The sequence below is a fragment of the Macaca thibetana genome, chromosome 14, assembly GCF_024542745.1.
Source record: "Macaca thibetana thibetana isolate TM-01 chromosome 14, ASM2454274v1, whole genome shotgun sequence".
In the NCBI taxonomy this organism is placed as follows: Eukaryota; Metazoa; Chordata; class Mammalia; order Primates; family Cercopithecidae; genus Macaca; species Macaca thibetana.
The window spans coordinates 113,295,187-113,316,988 of record NC_065591.1 but is presented as its reverse complement, the minus strand read 5'-3'; the positions used below and the strand labels follow the sequence as shown (position 1 = coordinate 113,316,988).

Here is a 21,802-nt window from a genome sequence, read left to right as displayed (position 1 = left end):
TTACTCAAAGTATGGACCCCAGCCGAGGGGCTGGTCTGAAAACTGTTTCACACTGGTCCTGAATAAATAAGAAGCTTGAGCCAGAACATAAATCAACGATATCACTCAGAACACTGTTTAGTCAGTTGCAAGCAGGGTGTTGATTTACATTCTGGCACAGGCTCCTTATCTCATCACAGACCAGCTCTTTGAGAAGCATGAAACTCGTTGATTTCTAAGGTCCAAGCTAATTCTCAGAGCCTAGATCTTCCGATCATTTAAAGCTATAATGTTAACCACTGCATGAACAGATCAGTGCTGTCAACTGAGTCCAGGAAGTACTGACCGGTACAGTTGGCTTCGTCAGACCAGTCCCTGCAGTCGTTGTCCCCGTCACACACCCAGGAGGAGCGGATGCACATGCCAGAACTGCAGTTGTACTCGTCACTCCGGCACTGGTGCATTTCTGCAGGCAAGACCACAAACAGAGAGGTGAGGACAAAAGCTTGTTCAGAATTTTATCACTGGTGTGAAAGCTCTCATAAAGGACGGAGATGGACCCATGATCACCAATGATCCATAGAGACCATGAACGAAGAGACTTTTACCAGGGACATAAGGTCATTTAGCAGCTTTCAGTCAGTGTGCTGCAAACGGGTTACAGGGTGCCAGAAATGGCTGAGATTCTGAGATCCTCAGACCCTTAGAGCTGCTTGCCTCTTGACAACAGCATCCTTGTCCATTCATCCCAGTGCTCTCCACATATATTATTGTCTATGCTTGCTATGATGGAAAGAGGTTAGGAAGCAGTGACAGAGGCGGCCAAGGAGCAGAACTTTCAAGAAACAGAGGACTCCTACAGACACAGCCTGTGGTTTGAGAAAAGGAGCACCAAGAGGTCCGCATGCGCTGATCACCGTGAGATGCTCAGTCAGAGAGAGTAAAATCAGTGCCAAGCTCCCAAAACAGGGGAAATGTAACTCGGGACTTTCTGTGGGCAGAGCTCCAGGGACGTGGGTGGGTGCACTGTCTCTAGAAGGGTGGGGGCCTGGTACGAACCAACCAGTAGAGCTTGACCAAGAAGGGGAAGGAGGCTGCCCTGGCAACAGCCTTCAAAGCTCCTGGGGAGATCATGAAGACAGAATGCTATAGACTGAGCCTATAAACAATAGCAATTTATTTCTCTCGGTTCTGGAGGCTAGGAAAATTCAAATGTTTACACTTCATATGTTGAAACTTCAAATTCGTTACGTTGAAACTTAATCACCAATGTGATATTACTAAGAGATGGGGCCTTTGTGAGGTAATTAAGTCACGGGGGCAGGGGGGGAGCCCTCATGAAGGGTTTAGTGTCCTTATGAAAGAGGGGGGAGGGAGCTGTTCACTCCTTCTGCCACGCTTGTGTACAGAGAGAAGCATTTCCCTGCAGTCCTTCCAGAAGCAGAGGTGCCATCTGACGATGCAGTGAAGGTACCATCTATGAGGAACAGGCCCTCACTAGACAAAAAGTCTGCTGGCACCTCAATCTTGGACCTCCCAGTCTCCAGTACTGTGAGAAACAAAATACTACTGTTTATAAATTACCTACACTAAGTATTTTGTTATTGCAGCCCAAACAGACTATGGCATAGAACTTTCACATGGAGTTTACAGAGCCTCAGAAAACAGGAGCAGCCAAGTGTGGGGCCCGAGGCAGCCATCTCAGTCATTCTCCCCAAGAGGCTTGTTGATGGCAAAGCTGGTAAATCAGATATTGATGAGGAAGAGTTTGGAAACTTACGAAGAAGACCTGCATCAGAGGATGGGGCTAACTGGGACGCTGGGATGAATTCAGGACAAACTAGTAAGAATGGGACATGAACAGAGGATCCGGGGGGCTGAAACTGTTTCACAGTCAAACATGTGCCCCGTACGTGAGCTCGATGATACCAGAAAGAGGGAACCATGTGGAGTTTCCTTCTTACTAGGGCAAAACTAGCCGCATGTTTCAACCTTCTAAGAGTGCTGGGAAAGGAATGGCAGGGATGAAGGGAAAATAGTTGCACATTCCAAGGACATGTTTTCAGGCACTTGAAGAAGGAAAACTGGGAATTTTTTAAAAACCTTCCAAGAGCCAGGCTAGGGGTATTATCTGTGTGGAAGTGGCCTAGGCTGTGCTCTACTGGTTAAATTGTGTTGAGATGATTTACAAGCTGCCCTAGCTCCCCTTATTTCAGCCGCTGTGAGTCAAACCACCTGCTCATAATCAAGCAGGCTGTGTTCATGTGCACAAGCACAGCATGGCTGGACCTGCCCCCGTGGACAGGGAGAGAGGGCCGAGTAGGGCCTGGCCAACTCATCACCACGTCTGGGTCAGCGTCTGGCCTCCGCTCTCACTTCCCTTTCATGCCTCAATCTGGCACACCATGCTGATTGCATAATGTCTCCTTTGGTGGTCAGCAACTACGAGTCTGGGACCGAAGACTGTTAACTAAGATGGGTCTCATGAAACTGACACGGAGGTACTGTGCAACAGAAATAGGGCAGGATTAGAAAACAGGAGACATGGATTCCAGTTCCCCATTCTGACACAACTAATTGTGTTACCTTGAATAAGCCCCCTGACCTCAACAGACCTCAGTCACTCTAGAAAGTAGAAATTAAAAGGATTGGACCAGAGAATCTCTATCATTCCTTGGAATTGTAACCCACTGTTTTTCTAAATATAAAAATGTCCATTCAGAAAACAGATGCTCACTCAATGCCTATACCATCTGCTGACTTCTAATAATAACAGAGTTGAATGAATTAAATTGGTTAAAAAAAAAGAACAGTTCACAGAGGTGCAGATTTGTGTCTTCAGCGGGCTAATCTCACACACACTCAGACATGTGGGCCAAGCCTGTAGAGCTGTTAATAACTCCCTGAATTCATTCAGAAATTTACTTCCTTATCATCACCTTTTGTCCTTGTAGCATCTCTCCAAGGCAAAGCAGGGTCCATTTCTCCATTTTTCAGATTAGAAAACAAAGGCTAATCTAAGAGTAAGTGACAGGAGCTGAGTCTCGGCTCCATCTTTTCTGACCATGAATCATGAGGGTTCGGTTCTGCTGGAGACGCTTGATCCAGAGACCCTAGATTCCCATTCACTTTGGATCAAGTGTCTCCAGCAGAACTGAATCCCCATGAAAAGCAGAAAACAAGCTCTTTAAGAATGGAAGAGAGAAATTACTCAACCCCACCATGTGGATGGAGAAAGCCATTCAGCTAGAATATCATAAATCCTGAGATGGCGATCAGAAAACCAGTACACACCAGTACAGCCCTGTGAGGGAGCACGATGACCCTTCTCTGGAGCAGGGTTTCAGGATGTGGCGTCCCCTTACCACAATGACTTTCATCACTGTTGTCTCCACAGTCATCCTCCAGGTCACATTTATAGGAGAGTGGGATACAAGTCCCAGACTCCTGGCAACGAAACTGGGTGTCCAGGTCACAGATGGTGGTAGCTAAAATGGGAGAGAAAGATGATACACTCCTTAGGTACAATTAACTTCCCACAAATGTAAATATCCTACTGGAAAGCCAATTAAAAAATAGAAGAAAGCAGATATTAATTGTAGCAACAGAAATTAAACCTAGACTTACAGAAGAAATAAATTGCATGAGAGCCTGAAATTTACAACCAAGAGAGATAAGGGTATATCTTTCTGTGGACAGCTTCCAGATTGGAATAGGACTGGGAAAAGTGAGAAGCTGTCATCTGTTGGGGAGAGAGAGTGACAGGCTAGATTACCTCCTAAGATCCCTTCAGACATGAAAAGTGTCTTCCTAAATAAGTGGCAGAAATACCTTTATCTACAAAACTACCTTTAGAGAAGCTCAATTTCACCCAAGAAGTTAGCACTTCACTGGACAGATGGTAAAGGCAGCACGGAGGTAGAATTCCACAGCAGGAACACAGACTCTGTCTGCAGTCAGTCAAGACTGGGCATCAAATCCTGGCTCTACCTCTTCCTGGGGAAATTAATTTTAATCTCCCTATGGCTCAGTTTTTGCAACCGTAACATTGGGTAAGATAACATGTCCAAGTGTTTGAGATCACAGTCAGAGAGACTAGATTTGTTTTTTTGTTTTTTGAGATGGAGTCTTGATCTGTTGCCCAGGCAGGAGTACAGTGGTGCAATCTCGGCTCACTACAACCTCCACCTCCCAGGTTCAAGTGATTTCTCCTGCCTCAGCCTCCCAAGTAGCTGGGATTACAGGCACCCACCACCAGCCCCAGTTAATTTTTGTATTTTTAGTGCAGACAGGGTTTCGTCACATTGGCCAGGCTGGTCTCGAACTCCTGGCCTCAAGTGATCTGCCTGCATCGGCCTCCCAAAGTGCTGGGATTACAGGCATGAGCCACCGGGCCCAGTCAGAAAGACTAGATTTGCAGTGAATCTGCTACCTACAACTAACTTAATCTACCTTTACCTGGTAGCATTATTATGAAGACAAATCAGGGAACAAGTTTGGAACCAGAGCCTATTAAATAGGATGTAAATATAATGGGCTCTAAACAAATGTTACTTCTCTTCATCATTCCTCATGTCCTTCTGGCATTAGAATGGATATAGAGTTAGATTTTTCTTCCTCTCCTAAGTAGATATTTCCTGTGCTTAAGCACAATCCCTGGCACCCCGTGAAACACCCTCCAGGAAAGGCGAGGGGAAGGCAGGCTGCTCTCAGGAGCAGTGAAAGGCTGACCCAGGAGGTAAAATGTGGCAGAACAGAATCCTGGCACGGGGGAGGGGTTATCGTGCACAAAATGCCAAATAGCAATGCTGCCGTTAGACATCCTGGCAGCTCTTATTTGAGGCTCCATTTCTTCTCTGTAATTGAGCTCGTGGTGGGAGGCAGGGGATGAATGCAAAATGACAAGACTGCAGGGATTCACGTCAAAACCCTGAGTGCCTGACAGCCACCCAGCTGGAGGATTCTGTGTAAGAGGGAGGGAAACCCACTGACAACACCCTCCTGCATCCCTGTGTCCCCCCTCCTCCACTGCTCCCTGGCGGCTGGTGGGGTGCCTCACTTAACTCCCCACATGGCAGTACTCATTCACGGTGGTCCCTCTTCTGCAGCCCTGCTTAGAAACAGGGAACCTCTCTCCTCCACACGCAACCTCCTTGATGAGGGAGACATGTGTGCAGGCACAGATAAGCCCCTCTCTCCATTCCCAGGCTCTGAGTTTTAAATCCTTCTGGTTCCTCCTCTCCACACCTCAGCTCCATCTGACGTGTGTAGATCTGAGCCAGGTGAACTAGGGAGATGACAGAACAGAAAGCAGGTCTCAGGGTCTCCGGAAAGTGAATCCCAGTTGACATTCACACCAAGCTGGGAGGAGGGCAGGGCCAGCTCCATACTTCATGCATAACTGTGCAGTCTGCAACAGAGCTCAGGGGCTGGGTGGGAGGAAGCCACTGGGGGCAGCAGGTGCCTCTCAAAAGATGCAGGGCTTCATTCCTCGCAAAACTCGGAGCCAATACAAGATTCAGCCTGTCCATTTAGTAGAAACCAAGCCCAAGGGCACAAGGAGGAATGCTGGGCCACCTGCGTCCCTCACTTGGACATGAGGTCATCTGGTTTGTATCTCACTGCTTCCACTGTGCCTAATTATGTCTGGGCAATTTCCTTGCAACTTGTTAATTCTAAGAAGCATCTTCTATCCCACCCAGATATGTAATAAACTCCTTTCTGTTATCTGCTTCAATGCTGTTAATAAGCATTAATGTTTTTAAAGAGCTTTGGCTATTCCCCCACAAATATCACACCTTCCCGCAACTCTGGTAGATAGAGGAGGCTTTATAGGCCTTATTTTTTGCAGAAAAGACACAGAGAGGCTAGTGCTTTCCCAAATCTGCCATTCCGCAAATAAGCTCTTCTCCCTCGGTGTGAAAGGCATCCTCTGAAGCCAAGGGAAAACGATTAAGGAAAGGCTTTGTGAATAACCCTCTATCAGTCAAAAGGGGGAGTCTGTAGGATCGCAGGGCCCAGATGTGTTTAATGAGCTGGATATTTCTCAAGTTGCTTTCTGGGTGAAGTGGCAGGGGAGCCAGGCACAGGCCCCATGGATGACTGGCTAAATGAGTATCTAGAGCTGCCCATTAATCTGTTCTTACAGTACAAATGGGTAAATGAGCCCCTGGGTTGCCAAAGGTAAAATATTTAAAAGAGAAGCTTCTGACTTGGTTCCTGCTTCTGGTCTCTCTCCATCAAACGCATTCTACCGAGTCACTCCTTATCCTTCCAAAGATGAACTTTTATCACATCACATCAGTGGTTCCCAACTGCTTCTCCCATAAAGTCCACAAAGCCCTTGCTGCCCTGGGCCCCACCCATTCATCCAACTTCACCTTGGCCCCTGTGCCCATGCCCATTCCCCATAACTCAAACCAGTTTCCCGGCCATGCCAGCTTCCCCACATGCTGCTCTCTTGCCTGTGAATTGATTCCCTCCACCTCTGCTTGGCTCACCCCAGACACTCTCCAGAGCTCTTTGCTAGGGCCTACCCAAGTTTGCTTTGGGTGCCCATCCTTCATGAACATGACACTTCCCCATCACAGTGCCCATCGCTCTACTACAACTGCCTATTTTTCTGACTCCTACTTCAGACTGTGAACTCCGTTTCCACCTTGATCGGCAATATACATGCAGGCCCAGTACACAGCCTGGAACACAGGGTGTATAGCAACTGCTCATTGAGTGAATGCATGACTAACAAAAGGGCAAATCATCTCCTTATAAGATGATGTCGAAGCTATTAGAAATTAAGTGAAGAAAAGATAGTGAAAATTTGTGGTTCATAAATTATCTGCTATTTGTGGTTGTTTGGTTTTCTTTAACTTCTGCTAACCACAGTCTTATACCTTAGAAGTCAGACCTTAAAAATTATACAGCTCAAAGATGACATTTACATGGCAGGTACACCAATGGCCCCACACTGTAGGCCAAGCTATGCATTACTAACCAATGAAAACAATCTCTCTTGAGCCTGGTAGGTAGCCAGCATCGACTAACTGGAGTAAATACTCATTTCCCATCCCTAAAAAGGCTGAATATTGAATTTCCAAATCAAAGAATATCATGTGTTTACTCACCCAAGTCACCAGTTTTATTACAGAGCCACAGCCAAGACCAGAGCCAAGACTGCCAAATCAGTTCAGTTTCAGCCATGTGATGTTTATTTATAAATCTCTTGTAATGAGTGGTACTTCTGGGGTGGTTAAAAACATATTATGTATATAATATTAATCCTATATATCTAATATCTACCTGTATGTGGAAATATGTTTTCTCCGTCATCCAAGCCCCATCCACTTAGACGGGCATCATCAATCATGGGTGGCCCTCACCCTAGACCTTAGGCCCTCAGCCTGGGAAGAGCCAACCAGGCTTCTGAGTAATGGCAAATGCTTAATGTCCAACCCAGAAGACTCACGGCAGTTTCTCTCATCGCTCATGTCTCCACAGTCGTTGTCGAAGTCACACCACCAGATGCTGTTGATACAGTTCCCATTGCTGCAGCGATACTGGTTGCGGAGACAGGTGTTCTCTACCCATCAGAGTGCGGCAGGGGAGGAAATGAAACCAATATTATTCTCACTGCTGGACCACAGGACTTTCTCTTTGGCGTTTCCCTTCCTTTAGTAACATGGTGGTAAAGGGGGAGGAGGAACGCCAAGCACACATGTATACAGGGAAGGAAATGTCCCATACTAGCCTCTTGCTTTCCTCTTTTAGTTAAAATCAAAGGAGAGAAGGCTTGCTGGAAGAAATGCTTAGGAAGGATAACCACGACACCAATTGAGTCTATTGGGTAGTGAATAGAGTACATCAACATTACAAAATACTAATTACACACAGAACTCCTTAATGGACTGTGTCTACACAGTATTAAAACAGACAGATTCAATATATCTATAGGTATGTTTATATATATATGGTTATATATATCCATATATATTCTATCTATCAAGCAAATGAGTTACAAAGATTTTCTCAATACTCGGAGACTTTTTTCTGTCCCATGACTACTTTAAAGCAAGCAATTAAAATTTCTTACAGAAAAAAATGTATTGTTTGGCAAACTGCATCGACGACATGTGATGACTGGTCTCTTATTTGGATAATCAAAGGCATTCTAATGGGAAATATGGAGTAGCTTTCTTCCCCTTCTCTTGGAATTTAGTGTTGATTTTATTTCTTTCCAAACAGTTTTAAGATTGTATCCACAGCCTGAAAGAAAGTTTCTTGTTTCTAAGAAAGAAAGGCTCATCGTTTTTCTGTTTATATTTCTTAAGGAAGACTGACTAAAAGGCTTGTATTGTGTGTTTCACTGCCTTGGACTTGGGCTGCTATGAGAAGCAGGGGTAGGATTACAAAGCAAATAGAGTAGGCACGGTGGCTCACGGCTGTGATCCCAGCTCCTTGAGAGGCAGAGGAGGGAGGATCCCTTGAGCCTAGACGTTCAAGACCGGACTGGACAACAAAGTGAGACCTCATCGCTGTAAAAGAAATTAGCCGGACTCGTGCCGGGAGTCCTAGCTTCATGGGAAGCTGAGACAGGAGGATCCCTTAAGCCCAGGAGTTTGAGTTGAGGCTGCAGTGAGCCGTGAATGTGCCAGCCTGGGCAATACAGCAAGACCCTGTCTCTTTCCTGTCTCTTTAAAATGTTTAAAAAAAGGAAAAAGGCAAATAGAATCACAGATAAGGAAAAGCAGAAATTCTGGCCATCAATCCATGTACTTCATGGCAAGGTGCCCTTGCAGGGCTTCACCTCACTCACAGAAACATGAAGCTGGAGGGTAGGGAAGTGGTGAGGGTAAAAATTACACAGGAAGGAAAAATTTTTAAATTTCGGAGGAAAGAAATTTTAAATCTCTATATTCAAATTCAGAAGGGGAGTGGGCGTAAGGCTGCTATCGCCACTTGGTCACGGCATGAAAGTCTAGACTCAAAGCGCTTTGCAAACATTGGTCTGAAAGTTCAGGACACGCTGGGCTAGGCTGTGGTGAGAGGATGGACAACCGTTAGGTGAGAGTAAGTCAACACGGAAGGAGTCACCCCGGTTATTTTTCCCAGTCAGGCTGGTCCAGCTTATGCAAAACAGGAAAAGGTAAGAAACCTGGATGTGAGGGATGGGTGAGGAAAGGAAGAAGCAAAAGAATAAAAAGGGAGACCCTGAAGAAAGCCTGTGCCAGCTGACATGAAACCAAAAACCACAACTACTCCTTAGAAAGGCACAGCGTAGGCCTGTTCTGAATGAGGCCTGAAGGGCCTCTTTGACCCTTACCAGGCCTTAGAACCCAAACCAGTATTCTTGTAAGTATCTGCTAGGTTTGATTTTTACCTTGGACTTTTTCCAATAACCCGAAAAGGTCAGGAAACAGAGAGCTATCCCTCCCACCCCTGGCGGGGGAGCAGGAAACAAAGGAAGGAGGATGACAGGCAAAAAAGAAAAAGGGAAGTACCTTCTTTGACACAGGTATTGTTCTTGAGCTGATAGCCCTGAGGGCAGTCACACATCAGGTCCCCTGACGGAAGCACACTGCTGGACACACCCTCTGGACACCTGCAGCTTCTACTGTTGTTGGCCTTGGGCAGGCACAGCAGGCTGCACGGCCTGGGCACACAGGCATTGCTTCCTGGAGGGCAGACAAACAGCAGCAGGCAGGTTAATACACACCACGAGGGAGGTACCGAATACATAAAGGAGACCCACTGTAACCTCCTCGTCTTACGGAAAGGACAGTGGGAAGCTCTAAAGGGTCATGGGGCAAGCTTTGGGGGGCCTACTGTGCCGAAACCTTCTGCTCAGTGTAACCAGTGACTTGCATCCTGTCTTCAGCCAGATCAGACTGCCCCAGAGCCAAGCCAGGCAGCAGTGTTCCTCCTGGGAATTTGGAATTGGGTTACTGAAAGACAAGAAAGCAACCAAGGAACTGGAGCCAGGGAAAGGGTCATAGAATGTGGGTGTTGAAGTGGCACATGGCAAGCCAAAACTGTGTGGAAGTCATAACTCTGGGTATGCAGATAAGCTCAGTCTGCAGACAGTCAGGAGACTAAAAGAGACTTACGGAGGTGCCAGGCATGGCAGCATGCACCTGTAGCCCCAGCTACCCAGGAGGCTGAGGCAGGAGGATCGCTCAAGCCTGGGAGCTCGAACCCAGCCTAGGCAATATAGCAAGATCCTATCCCTTAATTTTTTTTTTTTTAATTGAAAAAAGAATCAGAATGTCTTTGGATTTCTCGATCACAACACCGGTGGCTATAATATAGTTGAACACTGCCTTGAAAATTCTGAATAAATTGTTTTTTAAAAAAGAAAGAGACTTATGGAGAGAAGAGGCCAAACGAGAGGGAAAGAGAAAGAACAGCTCCAGTCCCCATGAGGCTCTCCTAGACTTCCATCTTTGGGCTCCTTTAGTCATTCTATAAAACCATTCACTTGAGCTAGCTTGGGTGGGTTTCTGCTCCTTAGGTCCCCAAAGGCCATAATTAAAACATATACCTGGTTAATGGTGAGCCCAGGACAAAAATCCAGGCCTCCCCTTCTCAGTTCCTTTGTGCCACAGTGCAGCTCAAGAGCTAAATGAGGAGCCAACCACAGTACTCACCAGTCACTGCTGTGCAATGAGTTCATATAAGGACTAGTGCATGATGATCGAGCCCACTCCTGCCAATCTTTTCTCTGGTTCAGCTTACCAAAGGTAGCACCAGAGAGAGTTGGTAAAATCCATCACTGCACTCTTGAGAAGGAGCCTTTGTGGATGAACAAAGGTGGCAAAAGTGCCATCCCATCCCCTACGTCGTTCCGGGGATGGCGGGAAAGAGGATATATAAACCATTTTATAACAATCTGAAACATGATACAACTATGGGGTCACAGAAACTGTGAAATCATGTTTTTTCTTTTGACTGCAATTATTAATCATGAAAATGGGGAAAATGAATACAAAAACTTAGATAAAACTCAACTGCTAATTCTTCATTTGTGCTACGTCATGGACAGAGACACCCTCCCACGCATCAGCACCATATCCAAATCATCTGTTGCCATCCAGCCAAGCGTTCATCTAAGTCATGCGTATCCTGGCCTACAGGTTAGATGTAGTTCATTAATGGCAATCAGTGTCAATATGGATAATATACTCAGTAGCTTTGGGTGTGTGGGCACCTCACTGGTTAGTCTACATTATGAATAAAAATAAAAATCACAACGCTATGGCAACAATGTTATTATGATGCCACGGAAAAGAGTAAGAGGTATTACCAAAGAGAGAAAACACACACATCCAGAGGAAGGGAAGTCCATATGATGAAACATTCCAAAAGGTTCAGTAAATAATCAATCATAACAGCTTAATTACCATAGCAGCATAGCAGACTAACCAGGTGACTACAGCAGAAGCCCCCGACATCACTTCACTCTGATCTATTAGTGGGCACAGACCGCTCCTCTAGTTCAAAGGTACAGGCCACTGGCTACAAGAGGGAATGCAGAATTGACACAGAGCCACCACTCATGAGAAACAACTCAAACAAGGATGTGGGAACATGTGTTTTGTATTCAAAGGACAATATATCACTCAATGTTCCAAGATCCTGAACAATAACAGAATATGATGTTATCTTAAAATACTCTATTACTGGCTGGGTGCAGTGGCTCACACCTGTAATCCCAGTCCTTTGGGAGGCCGAGGTGGGAGGATCACTGGAGCCCAGGAGTTCGAGACCACGCTGAGCAACATAGTGAAGACCGTCTCTACAAAAAAAGTAAACACAATTAGCTGGGTACACATCTGTGATCCCAGCCACTCCAGAGGCTGAAGTGGGAGGATCGTTTAAGCCCAGGAGGCAGAGGCTGCAGTTAGCTGAGATAGCACCACTGCACTCCAGCCTGGGCAACGGAGCCACAGCCTGTCTCAAAAACAAACAAAACAAACAAATAAAAAATCTACTCTACTACAGGATGATTTTTTCCACAGGGATCGTGTCTGTAAAATAACGTAACTAACATTTTCATATGCAGAGCAAATATTCCTATCCAAACAAGCAAGAGCTAAGAGCAGAGAACTCAAAATGGGGTATCATACTTCAGGAGGCTGATCTAGGCAGAGATGTATGAAACTGTACTCTGAGGCAGTAACCAGGGACAAATTCCAAACCAAGCCAACCAGGTCACTGATCATGAGAGGCAGGCAGGGCAGGAATGTCTAGGCTGGTAGGAAGCCAGAGAATGGAAAACGGGAGAGCTGCATCAGAGAGAACCTGGAAGAAGATGGAACTCCTATGATGGCAATTCCACCACAGCCACAGACCCTTTATACAGGATGCCAACTGTCTTGAGTAGACCAAGCAATATGAAAACCGTGATCTCAATGTGAAGAGCGGACAAGTGAGAGCAATCATCTTCAAAGACATTCCCTTAGAAGATCAAACACGTAGCCCCGTGACGTCTTCACTGGCCATGTTCAGAACATTTTCATATTTCCTCTTTGGAAAATTCCTCCAGGAATACTTTAGGAGCCAAAAATGTCATCATCTCAAGTATCTATACACTTTGCAATTATCAAAATCAAATCTACCTCAAATAATAAATACGTACCCTCATTACAGATATTTAAAAGCACGTACTTACTGCAGGCTCTAAAGGAGAATTCCAAAACTTTGAAAGAATTCCAAAGCTCCAAGAGCCATTGCAGGAGCAACTGAATACATCAACAATCTTGTAAAGTAACCTCTTTAAAGAAAAAACACACTTTACAAAGAATAGATTCCAGTAATACCGTTTAAAAACCAGCTAGTGGTCAGGCACAGTGGCTCATACCTGTAAATCCTAGCACTTCGGGAGGCCAGGGTGGGCAGACTGCCTGAGCTCAGGAGTTCGAGACCAGCCTGGGCAATATGGTGAAACCCAATCTCTACTAAAATACAAAAAATTAGCCAGGCATGGTGACACGTGCCTTTAGTGCCAGCTACTTAGGAAGCTGAGGCACAAGAATTGCTTGAACCCAGGAGGCAGAGGTTGCAGTGAGCCGAGATCACGCCACTGCACTCCAGTCGGGGCAACAGAGTGAGACTCTGTCTCCAAAAAAACTAAATACATAAAAATAAAAAATAAAAACCAGCTAGCTATAAAGGAAAAATGCATCTTTTGTTATCCGTTTATAACCAAGTATTTCAAATTGATAAATGTTGCAATTGAACAACATTTTAATCAGGAACAATCATCAGTCAAAATCTAGAACAGTACTTCTGAACTGCTGTCACACTACCAGGGCACTGCTATTCCAGCAACACATGGCAGAGGGAGCAGAGCCTGGTGCTTTTATCCAAGTTCAAGCTTTGACGTCAACCGAGCCACAGTGCAAATTCTTACCACTTACTAAGAGTGTGACCTACACAAGTTACTAAACCAGACTTTCATATTGTCATCTATAAAGTGGAAATATTAATAGTACATATGGAAATCTTTGGAAAGACGAAGTGAGGTTATACAAGCCCACAAAGCATATTACTGTGGTACTTACAACACAGCAACCCCTCAATAAATGTCGTTACTATCAATTATTATTATTTAACACTTGGTTAATATAGTAGTCCCCGCTTATTCCAAAGTCCCCAATTCCAGGACCCCCAGGTGACGCCTGAAACTGCAGATAGCACCAAACCCTATAAATACTGTGCATGAATTTACTTTTCCTTCTTTACAATTTCAGAGATAGAAGGTTCGTTCTTACAGCAGATCTTAGCAAACTCAGTGTAAGATTTTTTTCCTCCCTTATTAAGTCTAGAACTTTCACCCTTTCCCTAAAGGAAGCACTTTACGACCTCTCTTTGGCATATCCACATTACTAGAATCACTACTCTTGAGATATAGGGTCATCATGAAGTAAAATAAGGGTTCCTTGCACACAAGCACTGCAATACTTTGACACCCTGATAACCCAGCCAGCTCCTAAAGGGACTAATGAGCCGGCAGCATCAACAGCATGAGACACTGGACAAAGGGAGGATTCATATCCCAGGTGGAACAGGGAGAGGACAGTGCAAGATTTCATCATACTATTCAGAACAGCAAGCAATTTAACTCTTATACATTATTTATTTCTGGAATTTTCTATATATATTTTTGGACAGTGGTTGACTGCAGGTAGCTGAAATCACAGAAAGCAAAATGGCAAATAAGTAGGAGACTACTGTAGAAAGTCCTGAATATATTAGGAGGAGACAACAAAAATAATAAAGATGGACAGGAGTTCCCAACACACACCATGGATCTGTAATACAGTGTCCAAAAAAGCAAGTATCTTCTCAGTTCCAGAAAAGCAAGCAGGTTAGAGCAGAGTTCAAGGCCAAAAGGTGTGGAGTGCTCATAGACAGTGCTGACAGCCAGACACCACTGCAGAAGTTTTGATTTGACCCACACTGGGCTGCAGAGAAAGACAAAAACATCTTTCTCCAGCCCTGCCTTAGGAGCCAGGAGGTCTTCTGGAAGTATCCTGCTCACAACCACAGGGGAATAAGAGAGAACCCCAAAGGCAAACAGAGAAAGGAACAGAGAGGCGAAAACTGGCCACGGCCAAAGGGACGGTCACAGCCGCCTCTGCACAGGTCCAGGTCTGTGTTCTACTCACCAACACAGATCTCCCCCAAAACTTTTTTTTTTTTTTTTTTTGAGACAGGGTCTCACTCTGTCACCCAGGATGGAGTGCAGCAGCACAATCTCGGCTAAACTGCAACCTCAACCTCCCGAGGTCAGGTGACCCTCACACCTCCACCTCCCGAGTAGCTGAGACTACAGATGCGCGCCACTATGCCTTGCTAATACATATCTCCCTTTTAAACCAGCCTGTCATCTATCCAGACCTCACTCTGGGCCCCAAAATGACTCTGGCTAGCTTAAATGAAGATGACTCTTTGAGGCATGAAAGGGAAATTATACCTAAGGTGAGGATTGTAGGCCTGTCTGTCCGGCACCAAGATACCATGTTTGCACGTGCTGAGACCACAAACTCCCTCTTCCCCCACTGCTCCCCAGTCACGGGTATGACTGCCTGTGTCAGCTGTGCTCAAGTTATTGGGATGAAGTGGACAGTCAAGACTGGGAAGTAAGTTGTGACTGGGTAACCACTGGCTTCATCTGCACACAGTGTTTCAGAAGCTCCTGTGCGCACATCAAACACATGCTTACAAGCACTTGTGAAAATGAAGACCCACTGGACTAAGGGGTAACGTGGAGAAATGCTAAAAATCCACTTGGAGAAATGCTAGAAACCCACTCTGCTAGCTAGCAAGTCAGATCAGTAGGGGTGGATGTCCTCCATCAAACAAAGGCCTAAAGATTTCAGTCACTGGAGCTGAGAAGCAAGATTCCTTCAACTCTCCTTATTTCAAAATAGGTGCCTCCTCTAAGAAAGAATGTGACTTCTCCATGTAGTGGCAGAATTGCAACAAAAGGCCAGCTCCTAAACTAGTGAGGATACTTTGGGAAAGCTAATTGATATCTGAGATTTAATTCCCTAATCTATAAACCATGGATCATAACACCAGCCTTCCCTACCTCACAGGTCAGTGGTGAAGACATAACAAATAATATCGTCTTACATTTGTAAGACACTTTATAGTTTTCTCAGGGTGTTCTCAAGCTATCTTCACAATCCCAAGAGGATAACAATGGTATCTATAACTGTATTATTTCCCCTGTCAATTTTCTCTTCGTATAGGGTCAGCCAAGAACCATAAAACAATATCAACATTCCAGCTAAGAACAGAAAACTTAGCAGTTTGTCAATAAAGGAGAATCAGCAAACCCAGGATGCCATTCAATCCTGCTGAGATAAAGAGGGAAATTCTTAAAGGGGCTATTCTTCTTGGTAATCCTCTGATCTTTCTCCTCTAGAATCAATAGTAAGGCTGGGAGATAAGCAAAATTAAAGAGCAGTCATGAAATGATAAAGGCTTTCCATTGAATAGTCTCAGACTCCAGGACTAGCAGGTCAAAGCCTCATAGCAGTTCTTGAAGCCTCACCCGATAGATCTCTAAAACGGCTACTGTCTGCACTCACTGCAATTCTTCCCCTCCCTTTTCATCCCTTATTCTTTCAACAAATATGAATTGAGCACCTACAAAGTGCTAGACACTGGTAAAACTATCGGGGAATAAAACAGACAATCTCTTTCTTCATGGGGTTTAGAGTTTCATGGTGGGAAAAATTAATTAAAACAACACCTAACTACACAGCGCCATTCCAGCAGAGGTAGGTATGGGCAATGAGCAATAGGTCATCTGGGCAACCAGAGAACAAGCAAGAGGCCCTGGCGGGAAGCAGCAACGATCTCAGCACCCAGCCCAGAGTCTCTTCCTGCAAGTGTGCCAAACAGGGATTAAGCACATGTTGGGACTCTCCCAGCTGCAACAGAAGCCACGCCACCAATCAGTCAGGGGCCAAGGGCAGGAGGAGGGTGTAATTACCCACCAAGCACCAACACTCTAGGCAGGCAACAACATGCTGTCTTCCAGCTGTGTGTGTATCGTTAGAAAAGAAATTAAGATGTCATTAGGAAGAAATTAAATAATGTGCATGTTGTCGTGACAACAAAGACGCAGGCTGCCAGCTCCTGCTCTGAGCAGATTGGCCACACGCAGCCCCTTTCCTGAGATCAACTCTGCAGAGACAACGGAAGAGACTCTGCCTTACCGGTGTTCTTCCCCTTGTAGAAAATCTTCATGTCCATGAGCCCCGTGAGCTGGTGCGCCAGAATCTCCATCTGAGACCCACTGTATTTGGAAGCTCGGAATATGCTGAGCTGTGACCAGTCATCCCAGTAGATTTCATTCTACAAAGAAAACCTTCGCCCATTAGCCCAGCTCTTTAGTTCTTTATTCCGATCCCTCTCTAAGGGTAAGAGCTCCCCGAGGCAGGACACAACTAACATTTACTGGCTGAATGACTGGCCCGATCAAGCTTCTACTTAAATGCAAAGGACAGCGATTTTATCCAAACCTCACCATATAACGCCACAGAAGAAACTGCCCAAAAGAAACTATCTGATAAGCATTCAAGTTTATCACATGAACCCAACCCCCTCAGTTTGAAATCTGCTTCCCAGAGTTGGGGAGAGCCATGTTGCTCTCCAGAGTTGGAAAAGAACTGCAAGGCACTGTAGGTGGTGCAGAGCTCGCCGGAAGTCATCAGGGAATAAAGTGAGCAAAGTGCACAAGAAATGAAGACACCACCCCGAAATGAGGCTACTGACGCTGAGGGACAAACTGGGAATGTTCATGGGAAGAGCCTTCACTTTTAACCTTTTGAAATGTGAACAGCAGGGGAGCCTGGTCCCCTGGCGCCTCTGCCTGGCATCCCTCCATAGGACTGAAAATAAGTTATCTCAAATTTGGAAAAAAGGCAATCTTTAAGAAGTTACCCAGCTTCTCTGCAAAGCCCAGGGACGGCAGGCTCCTGACCTCATATGTCCTCACCCACTGGAGCTGACTGTCCAACGGCGGCAGCAAACGGACTCACCTTAAAGACAGCAATGGCATAGGGGTGCGGGAGGTTGTCCAGGATGACGGAGCGCTGCTGGCCACTGAACGTGATCCGCTCTATGCAGTTCAGGTAGGCATCCGTCCAGTAAATCCACTGGTCGTCCACAGAGATGCCGTTGGGCCACTTCACATCCTCTGATACCAGGCGATAGACAGCAGAACCATCCATATTGCTCCGATAAATCCCAGGCTTCAGGTCTCCCCAGTCCGTCCAGAACATCACCCTGGCGGAAATGGGGACAGAACACATATCTCACCAGGACTAGAGAAATGGGAGCTCAAATACTACTCCAAAAAAGGTCAGAAACCCCTTTCGAATGATCCAGCTGGTTATTTCAGCATTATTATAACAATATATAATGATAATACCTGAAACCACTTAAATTCCTTGACCTGCAAATCCCTTTACTAGAATTTACAGATAAAATCAAATTATGCAAAGATAATATACAAAGAAATGTATATGTTTGTATATTAAACCAAATGTTAATCAGCAGAGGAGGTGACACATTATGGTACGTATAATAGAATACTCTGAAACCTAAAAAATCTATACGTGCTCACACAAAACTATCTTCAATACATATTAAGTTTGTTTAAAAAAGTACAGAATAGAAACTCTACTACAATTCTATTTGGCATGTATGTGTGTGTGTGTGTGTGTGTGTGTGTGTGTGTGTTGCAAAGACATTACTTGTACATAAGTAAAAGCAATCGTGAAAGATACACAAGATATTATTAACAATGATTACCACTAGGAAGTGTGAGGGTGAAGGGTTAAGAATGAAAAGGAAGGAAGCAAAATTTTTATCAACTTCTGTTCTCTCTAAATACTGTCAACCAAGTACATACATTACTCTTAGAATTTTCTTTGAAAAAATTGTGCCAATTCTCTATCATAAATGCTACGAGAGAGGAAAAGCCAGAATGTCAAATCAGGGATTTCCCTCTTAGTTATGTTTCCTTCAGTTAATGAGTTAATAAAAAGCACCTTTGCCTTCCCCAAGTGCACACTGATTGTAAGTAAGAAAACCTACACATGCTAGGAAGGCAGGGGAAAGATGGAATGAATTAAATGTTTGTACCATGCATAAAACTCAAGAGAAAGTTCTCACAATATCCAAGCAGGCCTATCTAGGTCTACAGAGGCTCTCTTTTAACATCAACTTTTCTAGGGAAACAACCTACAGATGCAAGACATCTGGATGCCTAAAGAGATTCTGACACTGGCTAACAAAAAGTGAATGGAGTTACCTGACCATGGTGACTAAGCTGTGGTCTCTATTAACTTTTCAGTTAATAGATCATTTCAACCACCATCATGAGAAACAGGTTTTTGTCCCACTGTCTGTGTTTCCATGAGAATCTATTATTGCAGCATTGGATGCAAGACTGATTTCCTTTTGGGGCAACACTTACCCCTCTTGGGGCACGAGGACCAGAGCCCTGGGATGATCAAGCACAGAGGAATTGACGATTGTGAGTCGGAAGTCGCCATCTGGATTAGCTACCTGACAAAAACAGGGGGAAAGAGGCTGAGACGGATCTGAGCTCCTTAAAGACCCCCATTGCCAAAGGTGGCTCCTCAGCTTCTGCCTACAGACATGCCCCCTCCACGCCAGCCTGTTTCCCTGATGCGACCCATCTGGGAAATCTGCCCCAACTTCTAGTCACAATGCACTGTTCCTTCCTCTGACTCATGGGATGTTTTTCAAGTGGTCTGAAAGAGGAGCTAGAACCATGAATGCACCAGTTTCCAGGGCATGATGATCTGGACAAAGCAATATCAATAAGTAAATTACTCAAATAATAAGCAAATAAGCATTGACTTATTTCACCATCCCATGTCAGTCCACGTTCCAAGGCAACCGATGGCTCCACACTGCCCATAAAACAGATTCTCAATGTCACAGCCTTGCAATGAAGAGTCCACAGGTGGGACTCATATTCTTGCTCCTCTCCATCAGCCGGGCTGGTCATCTCACGCTTCTCTAAGCCTGATGCAGACTCACTCCTGTCTGCTCTTGCCACATCCCATCCTGGACCCACCTGCCTCACTGCTTACTCTAATCAAGGCATAACTCTCCTTCAAACCTCACTGCCAGGCCTGCCTCCTTTCCTAACTCTCTGACCCACTTGGACCTATAAGCATCAGTAGCTCTGCACCTTGGCTCATTTGACATCATTTTGCACCAACAGTATTTGAGTTGTGCAGTGGTCACCCCACAGCCTGTGAGAAGGTAGGTGCTTGTGACCAACCACCTGCATTCTTCTGGCCCCTAGCCAAGTGCTGACCACACGTAACTAAAGAAAGGAGAGAAAGAGCAATAACACGACCACCAGGGCAGCATTCAGTAGATGCCAGTTCACTTCTATCAGCATCCCCATGAGGTGGACACAAGATCATCCTTGGCTCAGCTCAGACATCAACCTCAAGTTACCTGCTCTGTCTGCCTATTCTAATATTGCCCCACTCTCCAAAAGTGCAATCACACTGCACTGTTTCAGAGTCTTTGCAGCAAGTATCACCAACAGAACTGATTTATTATTTTGCTTCCTCCACTAAAATCTAAGCTCTGTGGGAACAGGAACGTGTGAATCAGGCCCACTGCTGTATCATCAGAACCTAAACCACATGTATCATGCAGAGAACCCCTGTCAACTGGTTGCATGAATAAATGAATCTCCATCTAACGCGTGAAGCAACTGAAGTTTAGAAAGCATAAGCACCTTGCCCCATGTTGCTTAGCTAGTGGAGTCAAGCCTACACCCCGGTCTATCTCCCAAGTCTGTGTCTTTCGTCTTACAACTCCCCTTAGTTCTCTGCATCTCCCTGCTTCTACTGCACTTCCCACTTAACCCACATGCCATCTCTCCATGCAGAGTCAGTATAAAGAGGTGCTGATGAAGTGAGCTGAGCATACTACATTCCTCAAGACAATGATTTGGCAGTTTAGAGGTCATTCATTATCCTTGCCTTGGGTATATAAGGCGGGACAGGTTACTAGATAGCTACATTGCAGAGAAATGGGGATTAATAACGACGACGATGATGACGATGATGATACTGTTGCTATCACTCTAATTGACTAAAATAATACTAGACTATTATTGTTACAGTATTATAATAATACCATATTAGGTTGATGCAAAAGTAATTTTAGTTTTTGCCATCATGTTTAATAAAAGTAGTAAAATAAAACAAAAATAATATATAAATAAAATAAATAAGTACATATATAAATAAAATAAAAATAATATTACCATTTATTGTTATTAGCTAAGCTTCTGCTAGTCAAAAGATCAACTCCCAGGTACTTACCCCCTTTTCTCTCCTCTCCAGAGGCTCAGCTGGTCCATTCTCTGGAAACTCGCAGGAAATTTCCAGAGTAATCTGACACACTGGCCCCTGCCTCTGTGTCAAATCTGGCTCAAAGCCCAGGTGCCCCGCCTACTCCCTTAATTAAGAACAGCACGAAAATACACATACCTCAATCTTTTTGAAGCCCGCATCTACCCAGTAAAGCAGCTGGCTGAGGGGTTCAAAAGCCAAAGCTTCTACTGTCTCCAGGCCAGAATTGATGATCACCTCTTGCCCTGTGCTTCCATTCAAACAGAGGCGCTGAAGAGAGAAAAGTCATAATAAATGCTAGGAACTGTTCAAATGACCGCCTGCCAAGTCAGTCCTATGAAGGGTAACCTTTATTCAAGTGGTAGGACTGGCAAGGGATGAGATGTTTTATGTTAGTAAACTTTCCAGACCCATGAAGCCGGGTTTTCATGAAAACATTTCTAAAATGTACTACATTTTTGTTTTTTAAGCAGGACAAAGAGAATTTAATCATATACATTACTCTGCATTATCACTATGAACACTGGTCACTAAATTATGCTGTATCGCAACAATAAAGTCGGAGATTATTGAGATGTATGAGTCTGTTTGCTTTTAAAAGAAGTGAAACCAGACTGCTGTTATATTTAAGTTCTTGTGTCTGCTTTTATACTCTTTCTTCCCTGTGAGGCTCTTAGCCATCAAGTGCTATTGTTGGACAGCTCCATTCAGCATCACCGCCATCCCCCACCCCAACCCCCTCAAACACCCAGGCACTGTAAGATTTCTGTTGGGTTGGGAATCTAGATACAAAGTTGTTGGAATTGCTTTTCTAAAAGGATTAAGCAGACAATGAATAAAGATCAAATAGCTTTCCTTTAAATGCATGGGTTTGAGTGTATGGCTATCTCCCT

At 44.8% G+C, this 21,802-nt stretch overlaps 1 protein-coding gene across 1 annotated transcript in view; it reads right to left on the bottom strand.

Moving 5' to 3' along the window:
• The window catches only part of SORL1 (sortilin related receptor 1), a 179,197-nt gene that overhangs the window by 55,333 nt on the left and 102,062 nt on the right, over nt 1–21,802 (bottom strand). The window contains exons 18-25 of the mRNA XM_050755570.1: nt 21,048–21,179; nt 18,977–19,068; nt 17,535–17,781; nt 16,710–16,848; nt 9,477–9,650; nt 7,445–7,558; nt 3,345–3,467; nt 326–445 (exon numbers count right to left, since the gene is read on the bottom strand). Coding sequence (XP_050611527.1) covers nt 326–445; nt 3,345–3,467; nt 7,445–7,558; nt 9,477–9,650; nt 16,710–16,848; nt 17,535–17,781; nt 18,977–19,068; nt 21,048–21,179 — 1,141 coding nt within the window. The remainder of the gene's footprint in view (nt 1–325; nt 446–3,344; nt 3,468–7,444; nt 7,559–9,476; nt 9,651–16,709; nt 16,849–17,534; nt 17,782–18,976; nt 19,069–21,047; nt 21,180–21,802) is intronic.